The sequence below is a fragment of the Lathamus discolor genome, chromosome 11 (genome assembly GCF_037157495.1).
Source record: "Lathamus discolor isolate bLatDis1 chromosome 11, bLatDis1.hap1, whole genome shotgun sequence".
NCBI classification, from domain to species: Eukaryota; Metazoa; Chordata; class Aves; order Psittaciformes; family Psittacidae; genus Lathamus; species Lathamus discolor.
Genome location: NC_088894.1, coordinates 1481259 through 1498971, shown reverse-complemented (window position 1 = coordinate 1498971; position 17713 = coordinate 1481259). Strand labels below are relative to the sequence as shown.

General features: G+C 49.6%; 1 protein-coding gene across 4 annotated transcripts; it reads right to left on the bottom strand.

Moving 5' to 3' along the window:
- Positions 1–1967: 1967 nt before the first annotated feature.
- On the bottom strand, positions 1968–16904 carry TPD52L2 (TPD52 like 2). Of its 4 annotated transcripts, none has more exons than XM_065691829.1 (8): positions 16803–16904; positions 16184–16329; positions 14655–14803; positions 13734–13793; positions 12262–12321; positions 8254–8355; positions 2353–2401; positions 1968–2147 (listed from the first exon to the last, which is right to left on the bottom strand). In XM_065691829.1, exons 1-8 carry the CDS (start codon positions 16819–16821, stop codon positions 2052–2054), a joined length of 681 nt encoding a protein of 226 aa, XP_065547901.1. In that variant the 5' UTR covers positions 16822–16904; the 3' UTR covers positions 1968–2051. The 4 variants fall into 4 exon arrangements, with proteins under 4 accessions (XP_065547901.1, XP_065547902.1, XP_065547904.1 ...); XM_065691830.1 differs by having other exon boundaries at positions 16184–16302; positions 16803–16901; XM_065691832.1 differs by lacking the exon at positions 12262–12321 and having other exon boundaries at positions 16803–16903.
- Positions 16905–17713: the final 809 nt, after the last annotated feature.

Sequence of the window (17713 nt, the reverse complement as noted above, 5' to 3'; positions counted from 1 at the left end):
CCTGCATCCTGCTGCTTAAAGCAGTAGCGACTGCCAGAGCTTCCAGGAAACCGATTCCCTGAGGCATCACAGCATCAACCCAAAGCCCAGCTGCCAAGGTTACTGCTGCGGCCCAGGTCCCGAGCACAGGGAAGTGCTGTGGGGAAGCAGGAAAGGCAGCAGTGGTGATCGGGGCTTGGAGCTGCCCAGCCCAGGGCTAAGCACAGGTATGGATCGGGAAGCAGCTGGCATCCAGCATCAACATCAGACTGCGTTATTTAGTGCATCCCTTCCCTAGAAAGCATCCAGAGCCAAGAGCCAAGCTGCAGGATGGAATATTTCAGTTCCTCCTCACCTCAAGCTGCTGCCAGCAGTTATTTGCCTGACACGCTCCTAACGCACAGCCGGGAGCAGAGTACTGTTAGACAGAACAAGACAGGCACATTCACCCCCTTTTTCTCCCAAAGGAATGCTTTATTGACAAGTTTCCTCAGTCTTTATCTAGAAACAGTTCAACACCCAAACCCAGCAGGCCCGGTTCCACCGGCACCGCTCCTCGCAGGGGAGCAGCACTGAATCCACCTCCCACCAGCACATCCACCTCCCAGGCTTCCATCCTGCGTCCCCGGGGCTGCAGAGGGTGAGGGAAAGAGATTAAACAGCAGGTAAAGTGTCAAAACTTGCTTCTCGAAAGGGTCAGAGGGGGTTCAGTCCCCCCGGGGTGCTAAACCGCTACCGCTACGCAGATATGTACATCAACAAGCCTAAAGACCTGAGTAAGTCCCACTTCGCCTCTAAGGCACAGAATTGCTCACTCTAGGTATTTCTACATGGAGGCACCTTGCCTACAATGAGATCAGGCCTCTAGAAGAAAACTCGGGTATTTTTCAGCTCCTGAGCAAGGAAGCTGGATGTGAACAGAGCAAAACATCCCAGCACTGGTTGAGCTCCATCACTCTCTGCCAGTGCTGGAAACCGAGATGAGAGCCGGGGCTTTCAACTGAAAAACCCATCCCGTCGTGGTGGGAGGTACCAGGAGGAGCCCTCAGAGAGCAGAGTCCTCCAACAGCATCCATAGGGCTAGAGACAGCCTTTGCAACCAGCAGCCTTCAGCAATTCCTCTTCCAAGAGCAAAGGCATCGGCTGAGAAGGGAGAAGCAAGTTTCATACACTCAGCAAAACGGAGTGCACCACGGAGCTTAACACAAGACCTGGCCGCTAAGCATGCTGCTAGTGTAGGATGCAAAACTCCAGCGCTCAACATCCAGCTTTATTCCCCTTGCAGTCTTCTCTATAGAAATAAAACCGTGAACAAGTAAAGCAGGTGGTGATGTAAGGCTTGCGAGGCAGTCTGAGGCCAAGGGAGCGGGGCCCTAACACGATGCCAAAGCTTCTGATGGAGTTGGGTTGGTTTTTTTTTTTTCCTTTTAAGCTTTATTTCTTTAAAGTTTTGTTGCATTTAAAAATAAAGGGTTTGAGTTTCGTTAAAGCTCGAGCATTAGTGTAACAACGAGGCAGCTGCTGAGCGAAGCTTCCCTTTTGGGAGCCCAGAAAAGAACCCAACTGTTGACCCCATTTATCACACGACTCCAACGCGAGCTGAGCAAGCAGTAACAGGAGAAGCCTGGGAGCTCTGCAGAGCTGTGTGACGTGCCCCGCACAGAGGACACAACCAGAAGCTGACGCTAAGCTACCCATGCAACTTGGCTTCTCCCATCACTGCCCTCCTCACGCTGCAAGTGATATCAGACATGGGGAAAACCGGGTTGATCTATGCCAAGCGGCATTTCTGAGCTACTCTATGGAAACTGCACCGTCCACGCTCTCCCAAAGGGACAGCGGGGACACATTTCACCTACAAACCTTAGTGTAAAATATTATTTGTGTACAAAACTTCGCATTCTCTTTATTCGACTCGGATCCAGCAGCAGTGTCCATGAATGAACGATGGATCTCTCCAAACTGGCGCTCAGCCCCTTCGCGGAGGCGCGTGTGTTGTGGCTGTTGGGAAGGGTTGGGAGGGAGGAGGTGGCTTGGAGTCGTGCACGGCCGTGCAAAGCCACATCAGGGGTCTAGAAGGGAGCGTTGTCTTGTGGAGGTTGGTCCCCAGCTCCCGAGGGGGAGTGGAGGCCATCGGTGCTGTTTTCCCTGCTGCCCACCATTCTGGACTGAAAGGAGAGGAGAGAGTCAGGACAAGGAGAAAGCAGCACTGAGAACATCAAGTCACTTCCCCCCGGCCAAGGTCACCTTCTTGAGCTAAGACTTCACATATCTGAGAGGCCATTTGCCTGAACAGAAGGAAAACATCGCAGAAATTAAAGTTTCTGCATCAGGCTTCACACTCTGGGTTTGCAAGACAAAGCAGATGGTTACCTTTATGGTCCCAACTCTATCTTCAAAGGACTTGAAGGTTGCAGAATTCCTTAAAGAAAGGAGATGGGGAAAAAAAGAATAAATCAGAACAAGTCACTTCTTCATCAGATCACACTGTGTGAATGGCTCTGGCCATTCCCATGCAGGTGCAACGGCACACACAGCACGCCCAGCTCCATCCAGAGCACCCCCAGCTCCATCCAGAGCACCCCCAGCTCCATCCAGAGCACCCCCAGCTCCATCCAGAGCACCCCCAGCTCCATCCAGAGCATCCCCCCCAGCTCCATCCAGCCTTGGGCACAAACCTCAGGCACACCACACAAGACCACCACATACAGACTCCAAAGGAGAACACTTATGCCACTGCTCGAGTTAAAATGTCAAAGGAAACAAGCAGAGGATGGATGTATGGTATGTTGAGAACTAGCTCTTGGTTTTTACAGGTTTCCAACTAAAAGCAAACTGTCTTAAATAACGGAAAGGAAAAGCTGGGAAGGGGTTAAACCACAGATTGCAGTTTCCCATATTCCATCCCACGGGCAGGAAGCGGAAGGCCCATGTGCCTGTACCTATGGGCAGTTTTATTACTGCAGGAGCGATTGCATCAGGAAAAGCCCATAAAACTCAACGTAATAAATTAATCAGAGGATTTCATATCTCAAGCACAGAAAACCAGGTCAGTGGTTTGACAACCCAACTGACTGCTTTGTTTGTGACCAATTCCAGGGCAGCGCTCAGTAGGGAGCATTCGGATCAGGCAATTATTCATCCAGAGCTGCTCTCCCCAGGCCAGGCTGCAGGAGCCTCATCTCAGTTATTTCTGTTCCAAAGAACCACTTTATATTTGCACCCATAAAATAACTTCCATCCCTCTGGAATGAGGATGAACAGAGAGAGGGGTTCTGTGGGCCTCATCCAGCCCTGGCTCATGTTTGTCCTGCAAGGAGACCACCACCTACAAGCAAGCCAAGGGCACACTGAGAAGGATGCTCAGCTTCCAGGCTGGAGACAGACATTGAGTTTGGATTCATCTTGGTATCTTCAATGACCATGGCACATGTTGTGAGGGCAGGACTAATCCCTGCCCTTCAGAGACCTCTGGAAGCTGGGAATTCCAACTAGACTTTGGTCCAGTGACACCACGGCACTTAGTGCAAGGTGCCAATAGCCATAGAGAAGAGACTGGGTAAAAACCCACCTCGAGTTACTCAACCTGCAGGATGTGGTTAGCCCATAATCAAGTGGGGTTTGCTTTAAAAGGGAACCAGCTGTAAAATCAGACCAAAACCCCAACAACAACAGACTCGGCTGCACTCTCCCACCAATCCCACTCTGGAAACACGGGAGTTGCTACGTTACCTCATGGCTGGCATACTGATGGAGTGGCGAATGGAGTAACTGCTACTCGGAAGCATTAGAGGAAGGAGGGAAAAGTTAAATGACAGATTTAGACTTGCACGGCCCAAAAGCAGGTTCTGAAGCACCTTCTGTCCACACACAGGCTGCTGCGGACAACCCAAGTGGTAAAATTCAGCCCTTTCTTCCCTTATTTGCAACCCAGAGCTTCGTTTTCCAGACACAGGGCAGTAAGCACGAGTATTTAACTGCCAACCGCACCAGTGGTACAAAAGTCAATTACAGAGCACTGGTTTGTGGTAGGTTTCTCAATCTGTGTTACAAGTGCAGGCAAGGTTTACATCAGTGTCCCCTTTAGAATCATAGAATGGTTTGGGTTGGAAAGGACCTCAAGATCATCCAGTTCCAACCCCCCTGCCATGGGCAGGGACACCTCACACTAAACCATCCCACCCAAGGCTTCATCCAACCTGGCCTTGAACACTGCCAGGGATGGAGCACTCACAACCTCCCTGGGCAACCCATTCCAGTGCCTCACCACCCTCACAGGAAAGAATTTCCTCCTTAGATCCAATCTAAACCTCCCCTGTTTAAGTTTGAGCCCGTTACCCCTCGCCCTGTCACTACAGTCCCTAATGAAGAGTCCCTCCCCAGCATCCCTACAACACCTGCGAGGGCCTGGCACAGAATCAAATGCTCTTTTCTGAGCCTGGAAGAGAATCTTACCTAAAGGAATTGGAGAAGGGGTGAGCCCTGCGAGAAGCCACCGGCAGCAGAGGGAAAAGGAAGCAAGAGTCAGACACTTGTGCAGAGCGAAACACTCCATGCAAGGGCATGGTCACAGGATCATGGGACAGCAAGGTCAGCCGCCCAGGAGGAAGCCTCTCCAAACACATCACAGGAACAGGCAAAACACCAACTGCTTGTCATTCACTCAAGCCAAGCTAAGCTGTTTTAGAGAGAACAATACCAGCACCTACAGCAGCTCAAGGGCTGCGGTGCTGGGGAGGGGAAGGGCTGAGTGTATGAACACCAACACTGCCCCTACCCCATGGCGTTGCTCCCATTGATTTTATGCTTTTCAGAGCACATTTGCCTAAATGGAAGGGTTTACCAAGGAATAAACGCATCTCCTGCCCCCATTTCCCCCCTGGGCTCTCACACAAAGACAGCACTGCTGGCATCCTTCTGGTCAAGAACTTGTGTAACTGGAACCTGCACTGGATACCTGCATGTTACCTTGCCAAGCCTGCAGATGGCAAAGTGACAGCTCAGAGAACAAACACACTGCAGTGTAATAAAGATAAGGAATACCTGGATAAAAGGTGTCATATTGACTCCATAACCTGGCTGCCCACTTTTAGGTGTGAAGGCAAACTATTCCCCACCAGGTTACCAGATTTCCATGTGTGATTTTGCAGTGCAGTAGCAGCTCTGTAGTCCGAAATAACAGACCAAGGTTTCCTACTTCTCCTAGTACAATCAGCAGGATGCTCTAAAGGAGCTTTTCCTACCAGAAGCAGTGTTTGATTCCACTTAAATGTACTTTTTGTCTCTGCAGCAGGAAGCAGTCGTGGCAAGCTGGATCTGAAGTACTTGGCAAGGAGCACAAGGGCTCTTCCTGACAGGCAGAGCAAAGATGTTCAACTTTGTGGTCCCATCTCCCCAAGCACCCAAGTCAGCTCTTTGGCAAGGCAGACTCCTTGAAATGCTGTCTTTGTATGTGAAATAAGTTAACTTCCCACTTTGCTTAAAGGAGAACACAGATAACACTTATCCATGCACCATGCTACTCTGTATGCAATACCACAAGCACTGGTTGGTTTGTTCGGTATCTTGGCTTCAACCCGGCAGTAACCCTTCTTCTTCCATAAGGATTTAAAGTGGACATTCAGGAATATGGGGCCGAGGCGACCATTTCCTAATGGATTTGCTTGTAGTATAACACAGAGCAGCAGACTCCAGGCAACACAAAGGGTATCAGTGGAAGCAAACCCACAAACAAGCTGCTCTCCCACAAAAACGAAACACTTCCCATTGTGCAGTTTACTGGGCTCAGTAAAGTGCAGGGACAGAATGTCCAGAAGCCAATTTACTTCTTAACTGTAAGTGGAGATAGCAGAAAAAGCCGAATTGGCCAAGATTTGATAATATCCCACCCACTAATGAAGCTCCTTTTTCTCCCCTCCAGGCAATCTAATAGAGCAACAGCACTAATGCAGTTACACATTAACTTCACAGTGTCTCCTTACAATCCACACCTACAGCACTTACAAATCATTTTGACCAGAACACAGCAACCCTGCAGATTTAACGCAGGGACACTTTACTTGTATTTAACAGCATTTTGCTCCAAGGATTTTTAATGGAATTATGACTACGCCTTCCTTGCATTTATCAACCGGTGAAGGCTGACTAAACAAGGAAATCCCTTCTCTGTTATCTCCACACTTCCAGTGATGGAAAATAAAGCTGCTTTACAAGTGAATTTGTAGTGCAAGAAGAAAACAAGGTACAATAACAGAGGTTGCAGTGTCGGCTGTGAGGACTGGAACAGAGATTCTCTGGGCACAGAGATCATCTCCGCTCGGTCAGAGAAGTGATCACCATACAACAGAGGTCACTCCTCATCAGCTCTGAGCACACCTCAGAACACCAGAGTTTCACCTGGTAAGGGTAGGAAGTGGGACAGTGCCTGCAGCAACTTGTGCTCAGAGTTAAACCTTACTCGGAATCAGGAATATCAAGACATGAGTGCAGCACAGGGGACAGAATCTGTTCATATGCACACAGAGAAACTGAAAGGAACAAAGCCTCATTACTGTGTTCCCACACATATACAAAGCTGAGATAACTTTGGCAGGGATCCCCAAGCGATAAGGCAGAAGCTGCCTTTGTCTCCCAACACATCACCTAAGGTATCAGCTATAAAAAGGAATGCAGATGTTTAAACTGGTGATTAATGCTGAGCGACACCACTGCCTTGTCTGCAGGGCTGCTGCTGACACAGGCAGTTGTCACCGTGACCATGACAGGCCACCAGGAGCAACAGGAGCCCTCCTCACTCAGCCGTGCATCCCCTCCCTCCATCGCCTGCCCCTGGGATGGCACAAACATTCCCGTAGCTGTGTGGTGACCTGGGTTGTCCCAGTCAGAAGACAACAGGCAGGACACCAAGCCTCTTGGAAACGGCTGCTTCTGACGGCAACGCTGGTTCAGGAGTTCCCCATCTGGTCCAAAAAGCACAGTTCTCACCCCCACAGCAGCCTGACCAGACCGCAGAGATCAGGCACAAAATGACTTCACTTATTGGTACAGCAAAACGAGTTACCACCTCATCTTGCTCCAGTATCTGCAATCTCCTGTGATTACATGTAAATCCCCCCCTTCCAGCAGACGAGGTAGTTTCCAGGAAAGAAAAGTTCAGCCTTGCATAGTGGGAAGGGCAGGAAGCCAGCCTGGCCTCTGCCAGATTCAGAGAAGTGAGCTACTGAAAACACCAAGAACACCCTGCAGGAACACAGTAAATAACTCACTGAGGACAGAACTACAATAGATCAGCACTGTGTGATCAGAGGCCAACAAGTTCTTACCACTTGGATACTCCCAGCCACAGTGGAATGGGAAATTCCCTACAAAGAACAACAGCTACCCATTCAGTGCAAGGGCTGGTACATCACATTAAATAGAAGCTCTAAGAAATACTTCCTTTGTAACCTAGACATGTTGTGTACTCAGAATTCACTCTTAATCCCAAGAAAGGTGTTCTGGATGCTGCCATCAAGCACTTCAATGTCCGAGGATCAGGTACATCACTCGTTTAACCTTCAACTTTGTCCAGCTGAGAAACTCCGAGCAAGAACCTCAGCCAGCAGCCACAGCAACCAGCCTCCACGTTCCAACTCAGAGAGGTTTAAACTTGCAGTTACCTCAGTGGTGATGTGCTCAGGGAATCCAGAGAGCCACCAACCACAACAAAGAAGTTCTTCATGTTGTCGTGATTTTCTGCATCGATTTATACCTTCCAATAAACATGTCAGAACTGTGCCTGGAAGGCACACTGCCCCTCTTCTGCAGGAACACAGGGGGCTTGAAACTGCATCAAATGAAGATTTTGCCTCATTTTAAAGCACAACAAAGCACAGGAGAGATGAACCTTTTCTAATCCTAAACAGTAACACTCCATAATCCAGGAACAGTGTTAAAGGTCAGCTTTAATACTAGCTCCTTCCATATGATGTAAAAGCTGCAGTGAAACCATACGACAGTCAAAGGGGGAAGGCTGCTAAAACCGTTGTCAGTTCTCCTAAGCAAAATCAAACTTAAACGCCTTAGAACAGGTTTTATCCCGTCAATGAGTCTTTCATAAGCGTTTAATGTGTTCTAAGCTATGTGATACAGGGCCACACAGCAGAAGGCAGTCCCTCAGCAGCAATGTGCTGCCAACTAAGCAGAAAACATGGTGAAAAGCCCGGTTATTGTCTAAAGTCTCGTTACTGTTTGAAACCAAGATCAAAGCACCAGAGGCCAGCACAGAAATCTTACCTCATGTCGCCAAGTTTCCTGCTGATAACAGAGCCTACGTTGGACAGGGCTGCTGAAGTCTTCTGGCCTGCCTGGGAAAGGGTTTCCTGGGTCTTCTTGTAACTAAATAGAAGCAAAAGTAAATCATAGATTGAACCAAGGAGGAGGATTTGGAAGCAAGAAGCATCCCCCCGTCTTGAAAAAGGAGCCCATATTAAAGGGGAGAAGCCGGGTTAGTGAGCAGCCCTGACCGCACTGAAAGAGCCTCTTCCAGTCTTGGGTACGTCTTAAAGAGTGCAGGCTTAACCTCTCTACACATTCGCTTCACCATTTGGACCTGACGTTCTTAAACCTGATAAGCATTCACAAAGAAAACCCCCAAACCCAATCTTCCATGTGGAAAACCTCATACCATGGCATCATATCCCAGTTGCTCTACTACTACCTTTTGGTCACCTTGAGACAGTAAGTCTAGGAAGCTATTCCATCATACCCTTGCAGGGTTGAAGAAGGTACAGTGCTTGCTGTAGCGTTAGCTTACAGAGGGAAGAGGCAGGATTGCTGTATAGTAAAGAAATGCAGGAATCAGCATTATCTCTACAACTGCAGGTTAGAAATAAATGGGTAGAGAAGCTTCCCATCAGTTACCATTAACCACAGTACGTAAGAGATCTGACAGCCTGTATTTGTCAGCTGATTACACCTGAGTTTGTGGCAGAGCTGGAGAAGAAGACAGACACTTGAGAACCTTCGTGTCCTTCAGGTGGGACTGATCTCAGGAGCCAAGTCTTTGAGAGCCACTTGCATTAACTCATCTCTCTAAGCTATTCCCCAGTTAGTGACCGACAGCTACGTTTATGGCATTCCTCAAGTTATTTTCTAACCTGAGTCCAGTTTTTCAGGAGTTCAACAATTTAAGCCAAGTTTTCTCATTCCAAATCTTTCATCTCCAGATTATTTTCTTTGCCTGACTGGGATGTTTAGGAGAAGGGCACCATAAACAGCCCAATGTTCTCTCTCATGCCTGAGCTCCCAAGGCTAAAAGCACCATGATAAGAGCTGATTTAGCTGCACCTTATTCTCTCCAGGCAGAAGCACAGGCAAGAGCAGATGAACTGGGTTAATGCAATACCAATCACAACACGTGGGTTGGTTTTCAGAAACACAGCCAAGTGTTTCTGAATCAAGAATGTACATAAGACTTACACAGAACAGGGCATAAGACTTATACAGAACAGGGCAAAACTGCATCAGCTCCACCTTCCCTCTTCCTGCTCCCGAAACCTACACATTTTTCAGAGCAATTCTTCTTGAATCAGGGCCTCCAGAATTACCTGAGTGTGCCCCAACAGCAAGGCCTCAATACTGCTTCTCCACAGCACAATCTTGGGCAAGTAGTCATCTCTGGTCAATTTAGAAGTGAACTGATCAGCATCAACGCTGCTTGCTCTTACACAGGTCTTGCACTGAGTTTGAACCCCAGGACTAAAGCTGCTTTGGAAGAGGAGGATCTCGGTCTCAATCCCTGCCTTTAGCACTCAGGCTCCTCCCCAGCTGAGTCCTGTCATGGGATTTGGTTTACAGCTGCACAACAAACATGGAAGACCTCATGCTCGCTGAAGTGTTGACTCTACCCCTGCTTGGCACTCAGCTCTGAGATGAGCACTGAGCACCAGAGCAGCAATGAGGGCAGTGCTTGCAGATTCAGAGGACACCATGCATACACTGCACGCTTCCAGGCATTATGTCTGGCTTCAGTAGATAAAGAGCAAAGATTTCCCAACTGTATTTTCCACCCTTGACAGCAGTGTTCTTAAGATAACTGAAGATCTCACACCCAAGTGCTGCTCCTTTATGATGCCAGCACTGCTGCTTGTGCCTGACACGCAAATGTAGACCAAGGAAATGATCCAGCTGAAATACAGACTTGGAAGAACACAAAAGAGCAGCAGGCAGATCAGCCCTGCAGCCTGGTGCTGCATCCACAGCTCCCCATCACACACCCACACCTCCATCACTGCAACGCAGGAGGCAGAGCCAGGGGAGTGCAGCTGAGGAGCTCTTCAACCCAGAACTGCCACCACACGCACGTGTGGAACTGTGCCTGCGACAACAGGGAGCTGATTATACAAGACTTTAATGCAACTTAACTGCACCCAGCCCTGACCTCGAAGTCACAACGCCTCTCCTGCAAATGACAGGGATGGGTTTGCCATGGCTTTAAATTCCCACTCGCTCCTTTCCTTCCCCAGCATCAGAACAAAGCACAGTAATCCAGATCTGGGAGTAATGTAAGCTCTGCTTAACACCTTGCTTTACTAACAGGCAACTGGCTCAGCAGAAGCCACAGAACCGATCTCTCCCTGGTGGTGTTCATCCTGTGGTATTGACACATGCTATAGACCTATAAACCCTGATGGCAAGAAGCCAGACCTGCACCCTCAAATCCTCCTTTATGCACTAGTACCAGTTTCCTCTCACTTGCTCTTCTCCAGCCAACACCATTTGTGTTCTTTGGCCAGGGACACAAACCCCTTAAGTCATCTTGTGTCCTGGCTATGATGAAACTGGAGCTGGGGGCAGCCTGGGCTGATTTGTGTTAGAGGACAAGCCTGTGGCCAGGAATGGCAATGGACCAGGAAATGCAGCAGTGCACCAAAGCAGCAACAGGTCACGAGTAGGACCCAGTCCCAGTTCAGTCACTTCTAATGCAGAGAAGCTCCAAAACAGGAAAGAGGATGCATTTGCATAGAAAACCCTCTAAAACATAAGAATAAAACCTCATCCTTGGACTTCTTGAACTCTTCACATTTACTGAGCTTTAGATAAAGGAAATAGAAACTCTGTTTTCTGGAAGCTTCCTTCAATCCCCCTCACCTCTCCATTTTAACCAGCTAACATGAATTATCACTCTGTCTAGTGCCAAAGCAAGCAGGAAAACCGGTGTGCCACAGCTACCGAGGCCTCAAAGTGCTCTACAAAAGCACGTTTCCTCCACATTCTGGCACCTATTAACTACAAGGAAACAGAACCAGAAGGTTTCCACTCTAACAGGCACACCCAGACAGGAACTCAGCTGGAGTCAGTCTCACTGTCAGCAAGCACAAAACCCAAGGTCATTCTAGTTAGCAAGTGAAACAGTGACAATTTACACCTTCTTCATCTAGGAAACACACAGGAATGCTGGAAGTAGACCTGCATACTTGCAAGCTTTATTCTGATACCCCTACTTTTTAGCTCTGCTCATCTTTCAGCTGCCTTAGGAAGACAAGCTCCTATTCACACACAGTGCCAAGAGCAGACCAGCTCAAAGGGCTGAATTTCATACACTCCGGAGAACAGGAAAAGCTGGCTTGCCTCAGACCTACTTCCCATGGTTTAAATCAGTTCAGAAAACAACACTATCTACCTGCTCCCACTGCAGAGGGCTGTCCCATGTAGTGTGGGAAAGATGCAGTGAGAAGGACAAAGGCCAAGTTCCATAATTTGGTCCAGATGAGAATTTAATCCCAGGCATTTACTAAAAGCACAGCTAAGAGACCTCCTCAGCCAAGAAAACTTCACAGCCAACAAATGGAGTGGAACTGCTGTGAGGTTTAAGCTGTTCAAGTCCATTTGGGGCCCCAATATGACAGAACAGCTGCTTTGGACACCACAGCTCTATCAGGTAGCACAGCTAAAGGAAAAGCTCCTGTTCCCTGCAAAGCACACTGAGGGTAACAACAAGAGGTCGGTCTGGCTATTCCATTGCTCATCAGCTGAGGATACAAGGTGTGACATGCAGGTCTCAGCTACCCGGTGGTTGCCCTACCTACATGGACCACAATGACATCATTCAAGCGCTGGCCTGAGGAAAAGCTCCCTCTCCCTGAAGAGGCATTTATTGGGTTAAAAACAGCAAAAGCTAGGAGAGATAAATGTTTACACAGATCTAGTCAAAGCAGAGGCCTGCGAGCAGGGGCACAGAGCTGTTAGGGGCAGCAGACTGTCATGAAAGCAGTTGTTAACACTCAAGGTTAAGACACTCACGCTTCTGATTGAGTTAATTTTTCATTCAAGTCCTCCAGTGTGCTGCTGGCTGAAAGATAACTACAAACACAATGGGGGTTAGACACAGAGCCAAGTTCACTACCGATGCTGCTTCTGACACTTGCCACATCATGACTGTCTCTTTACACTCCCATTACCACAAGCTTTACTTCTCCAGCAATAGCTTCCCCCCTTCTGTGCTACAGCCAGAAGGAAAAGAGCTGCTGTTTGAGGCAGGGAGACACCGAAGCCCCAGTTTCTCATTTAAGCACATCCAAACACAGCAGAGAAACGCAGCCTGCAGCTCAGAGGTGTCAGGAAGTGAAAGACCCTGCATCTCCTGCTCCCTCCCTACATGCTGCAGGCAGTTATGTGCTACAAGCACAGAGCAGCAAACTGAGCACAAGGCCAAAGAAAATCTGTCTGCTGCACCCAAAGCTGCAATTTACTGATACAGAGTGACCTGGGCAACCAGCTAAACTTCGTTTCATAATCTTTAGGCATCATGTTTCCCTCCATCCAAACCAGTATGGTGCCAGAATTACCACTGGAGGTACAGAACTAACTCAGCTCCTGCAGAAAGCGTCTGCTACCAGCTCAGACAACACTCAGAAGAGCTCAGTGACTTATCACAGGCAGCTCACATCACCCGCAACTGTAACTCTCCCATCACTGCCATCTTGCCTAATGATGGGTTGCTCCCCATCCATGTGTTCCTTAGTTAAATAATCACCTCCTTCAGCACAAGACATAGAAGGGAAAGAATGCAGCAAGCATTCAAGGGCTCCCTTGCAGGAGGAATCGGAATGCTTCGTGTCTAACATGAACAGAGGTCTGACATAGTTAAACAGAAGTAGCCAGATGCTCTTCATCTGCATTTGTCACCCGCTTGTACACACACAGACTGAACCTCATGGCTTTCTGGTGTTGACATCAGCAGAGGTTCACCTGCATCAGTGCAGAAGAGCCAATGTGTGGTGGCTTTCCAAAGTGAACAGATAGATTTGCATCTGCACAGCCCTTAGTTCCAGCTACAGGTAAATGCCTTCAGGCACCATCTCGCCCAGGTGACTGTACAGAAAGGCAATAACCACACTGATTCCTACCAGAACGATGAGAAATCATTTCACACTAAAGATGAGGTTCACTAATAAGACACATAGCAGCAGCTGAACCTTCAGTAACCGGCTAAAGGGAAACTGGGGTTGATTTCTGTCCCCCCCTTTTGTTTTGATACAATGTGGTCTGGTAACTGATTGGAATTTTTCTTCTGCAATAGCAAGCCCATGAGAGGGATGATAGCAGTAACACTGACTCATCTCCTCTGCAAGGGAGGGATGCTTACAGCCAGAAGCCAGGCATGCCGCTAGGAACAGCCCTGCCTCACAAGCCCCCAGCTCCCACTGAACCCCTGAGGCCTGTGACAAGTGGCAGCAGCGAGGGGGAGTTGCTGAGGAGCCCGAGGCACTCACAAGTCAGACTGTGTCACTTTGTCATTCCACTCTCCAAGTTTCTCAGATGTTTTCACATAGCTAGAAACAGAAAGTGTTAATGAATATAACTCGAATATTCATTTCTGTAAGACAACGACACAGATCTCGGTTACAAACGAATAACAGAAATGTAGGGATGTAGGAGGGAAAATGAGGGAAAGGGAGAGAATAAACAGCAAGAGGACCAGCTCAGTGATCTGCTGGGCAGCAGCACTGTCAGTAGCTACAAGTCCCACACTGTCAGTAACTCCAGATTCCAGTTAAGTTACACAAGGCCTTTTAGACTGAACAGCATCTCCATGGCCACTGCGAGTCCCTGACACTCAGGCACAACTGCAGGGTCACAGCAGGGTTCTTTCAGCACTGTCAAGCACTGCAGTAATCGTGCCCTTACTGCCTGCTCAGGGTTAGTTTCACTTCACATCTTCTTTAGGCAGAGATGACTCTGTAACACATGGATATTGCAGGGGGTTTTTTCCCTAGGAAGCGCAGGCTTTTGAATTCAAGCTGTATGACTCAGGAAAGAGCTTCTGAGCCAGGGCTCTGCACTGGAGCTTTGAAACTCCTTGCGCTTCTCTTTGAGCCTGGGTTCAGAACAGGAGAGCAGCTGAAGACGCCTCAAACAACGGGCAGAAAAGGGGCAAACAGGACTGTCCAGTGGTGAGCTGGATCTCGAACATCATGGGAAAGGGCATCCAGCAGGAGTTTATCCCAGTCACAGATAGGAGAGTTCCGTTTACACTGACATAAAGACACTGGCTTTAAAGATTTATTGCTCTTAAGTGCCTTTTGCTCCAGAACAAAAGCCTCCGGTTGCTTGGAAGAGCCCTGGAATGTGCTGCTGGGAAATCATTATGAGAGAGTCACGTTTAAATACACAGGCATCACAGCAACACTTACGCATTGGAGACTTGGACATCGTGCCAACTTTTAGACAGGTTTTGCTTGAGCCCATCCAAGGGAGTCAAACCCAGCTTCCTCTTTAGCTCTCCACAGTGCCTCTCCTTAGCAGCCAGAACCTGCCTGAGAGTGCCGATCTCTTCTTCCACCTTAGGGAAAAGGAGAGGTTGGTTTTAAAGCACAGCTTAGTAAAACTCTCAAACCTGAGCCAGTTTTCTACCTCCCTCAAAGCCGAGTTTTGGGAGGAATTGGGAGGAATGTCAGGTACACACAGCACAATTCAACTGACCACAAATGGTGGTGGAGCGGCAGGTCTGACAGCCCAGCCTTCAACTGGGAAAGCATCCATGGAAGTCCCTGCACTGGCACCCAGATTAACAGAACTCATTGCTAGTCTTGTTGCCATTTCAACAGCAGATAAAAATCTGTTGCCAAACCTTATTAATGAAGGTTTCTCTTTTATGACTCTTTGCCTGTCATGTCATTACAGCAAAGAGCTTTTCCTCAGAGATCTCCCTTATGTCTTCACAGTATTCCAGAGCTGCTCCCGGGTAGAGAGGGTTCATTTGTACTTTAACAGATGCATATGAGCGCTCAAGAGCGGCCAAGCATGCAAGTCAAAGCCCCACCAGGAGCTTCCCGGGTGCTATGGAACAACTGCAGCTACATTTCAGATGGAGATTATAAACTGCCCTTTAAGCCCCCAAAGGGGGCTGAGATTTAGGCTGTTACATTACAAACTCAGCTCTTCAAAAGCACACAGACACCACAAGTAGTTACCTATGAATGCAATAGATATTTAAGAGAAAAAGGTAGAAAAAGAGGCCATATCAAATGCTCCACTGTTTCAGCTTCCTAAGGAAAAACAAGTTTCAGCCTGGAGAAGAGAAGGCTGCATGGAGACCTCAGAGCAGCTTCCAGTACCTGAAGGGGGCTTATAGGGATGCTGGGGAGGGACTCTTCATTAGGGACTGTAGTGACAGGACAAGGGGTAACGGGTTCAAACTGAAACAGGGGAAGTTTAGATTGGATATAAGGAAGAAGTTCTTCACTGAAGGGTGGTGAGGCACTGGAATGGGTTGCCCAGGGAGGCTGTGAGTGCTCCATCCCTGGCAGTGTTCAAGGCCAGGTTGGATGAAGCCTTGTGTGGGATGGTTTAGTGTGAGGTGTCCCTGCCCAGGGCAGGGGGATTGGAACTGGATGATCTTGAGGTCCTTTCCAACCCTGACTATTCTATGATTCTATACCACTTGCCCCAAGTGTTCTCTCCCTTCAAATGAAGCTAAAAGCCTACACGAAGCTCACAGCATCAAAAGCTACTTACATCCTCAGAGCTCTAAGTTCAGCCGTCCTGGGAAGGAGCACACAACACACGGCCCCGTTTGAAGTCTCCATCAGCTTTGTGCTCTTTAACAATCACCCCAGGCACACAAAGGTACCAGCACGGCAGCGCTCAAGCATTGCCCTGCTCCTGGGGGCTCCTTCCCAGCAGGGCAGAACCAGGGCCCCCGCTCACAAACAGGAGTTACCTTGGCGAGCTCAGACCTCAGCTCCTCCTCTTCGGCCAGGGTCAGCCCCTCGGGCGCAGCGGCTCTGGCCGAGGCGCCGCTATCCACGGGAACGTCCGTCATGGCATCGGCCAGCAGACCTTTGTTGGGAGAGTTAAGGTTGATATCTGCCACAGACAAGGAGCAGAGGGCACACGGAGTAAGCAGCCAGCAAGCAGCGATGCAAACCTGAGCAGCCCGGCGGGGAAATGAAGGCAGAGAAAAAGAGGAAGAGAAAGCTCCGGCGGGGTTTCCTCCGCCAGCATCCAGCAGCGCCGCTCCCCCGCCCCGCACCGGGACGGGCCCGGACGGGAGGGACCGGCCCGGGGAGGGGAGAGGAGGCAAACGAGCCGGGGAAGGCGGACGGACCGCGACCGGCGCGGGGAGGGCCGGCGAGCCGCCAGCGCCCTCCGGGGGCCCACAAGGCCCGCTTCCCCCCTCACGGCACCGCCGGTGCCCGCCTCCTCCCGCACGGCATCAACCCGCGGCTCGCACCCCGCGCCCATCGCACCCACCGGGGCCGTCTCCCCCCGCATCAAGCCCGACCCGAGCACCCCCCCCCCCCCCCGGCACACGGAGGGGGTCCCGGTGCTGCCCGTACCCTGACTCGCGCTCTCCATCGCGGCGCCCGCTCCCGTCCACCCGCGGCCGCCGCCTCCTCCTCCTCCTCCTCCTCCCCGCCTATGACGCTGCCAGCGCCGCGCCGCTTCCGCCGAGGGGCGCGGGGAGATGGCGTCACCCGGCGCGTTGCCACGGCAACAGCGCCACGTGCCGCCGCCGCCGCCGCCTGAGCCGTGCCCGTCACCGGAAGCGGGGCTGGCGTCAAGGGGGTGCCGTAGCGCGGGGCGGACGGAGGGGGCAGCACCGGAACGGGCCTGAGCCGGGACCGGGAGCTCGGTGGTGAGCACGGTGGTTAACCCGGTAATTAACACCGGTAATTAACACCGGTAATTAACCGATAATTAACCCGGTAATTAACCGATAATTAACCCGGTCATTAACCCAGTCATTAACACCGGTAACTAACCCTGTAATTAACCCGTTAATTAACCCGGTAATTAACCGTTAATTAACCCGGTAACTAACCCTGTAATTAACTTGGTAATTAACCCGGTAACTAACCCTGTAATTAGCCCTGTAATTAACCCGGTAACTAACCCTGTAATTAACCCGGTAACTAACCCGGTAACTAACCCTGTAATTAACCCGGTAACTAACCCTGTAATTAACCCTGTAATTAACCCGGTAACTAACCCGGTAACTAACCCTGTAATTAACCCGTTAATTAACCCGGTAACTAACCCGTTAATTAACACCGGTAACTAACCCGGTAATTAACCCGGTAACTAACCCTGCAACTAACCAGGTAACTAACCCGGTAACTAACCCGGTAATTAACCCGGTAACTAGCCCGTTAATTAACACCGGTAACTAACCCGGTAATTAACCCGGTAACTAACCCGTTAATTAACCCGGTAACTAACCCGGTAATTAACCGTTAATTAACACCGG

Coding starts and splice junctions, on each gene's coding strand:
- TPD52L2 (XM_065691829.1), bottom strand. Junction 14,804..16,183: donor TGAGGTCTGAGCTCGCCAAG/GTAACTCCTGTT, acceptor CTTTTCCCTAAG/GTGGAAGAAGAGATCGGCAC. Junction 8,356..12,261: donor AAATTAACTCAATCAGAAGC/GTGAGTGTCTTA, acceptor GCTTCTATTTAG/TTACAAGAAGACCCAGGAAA.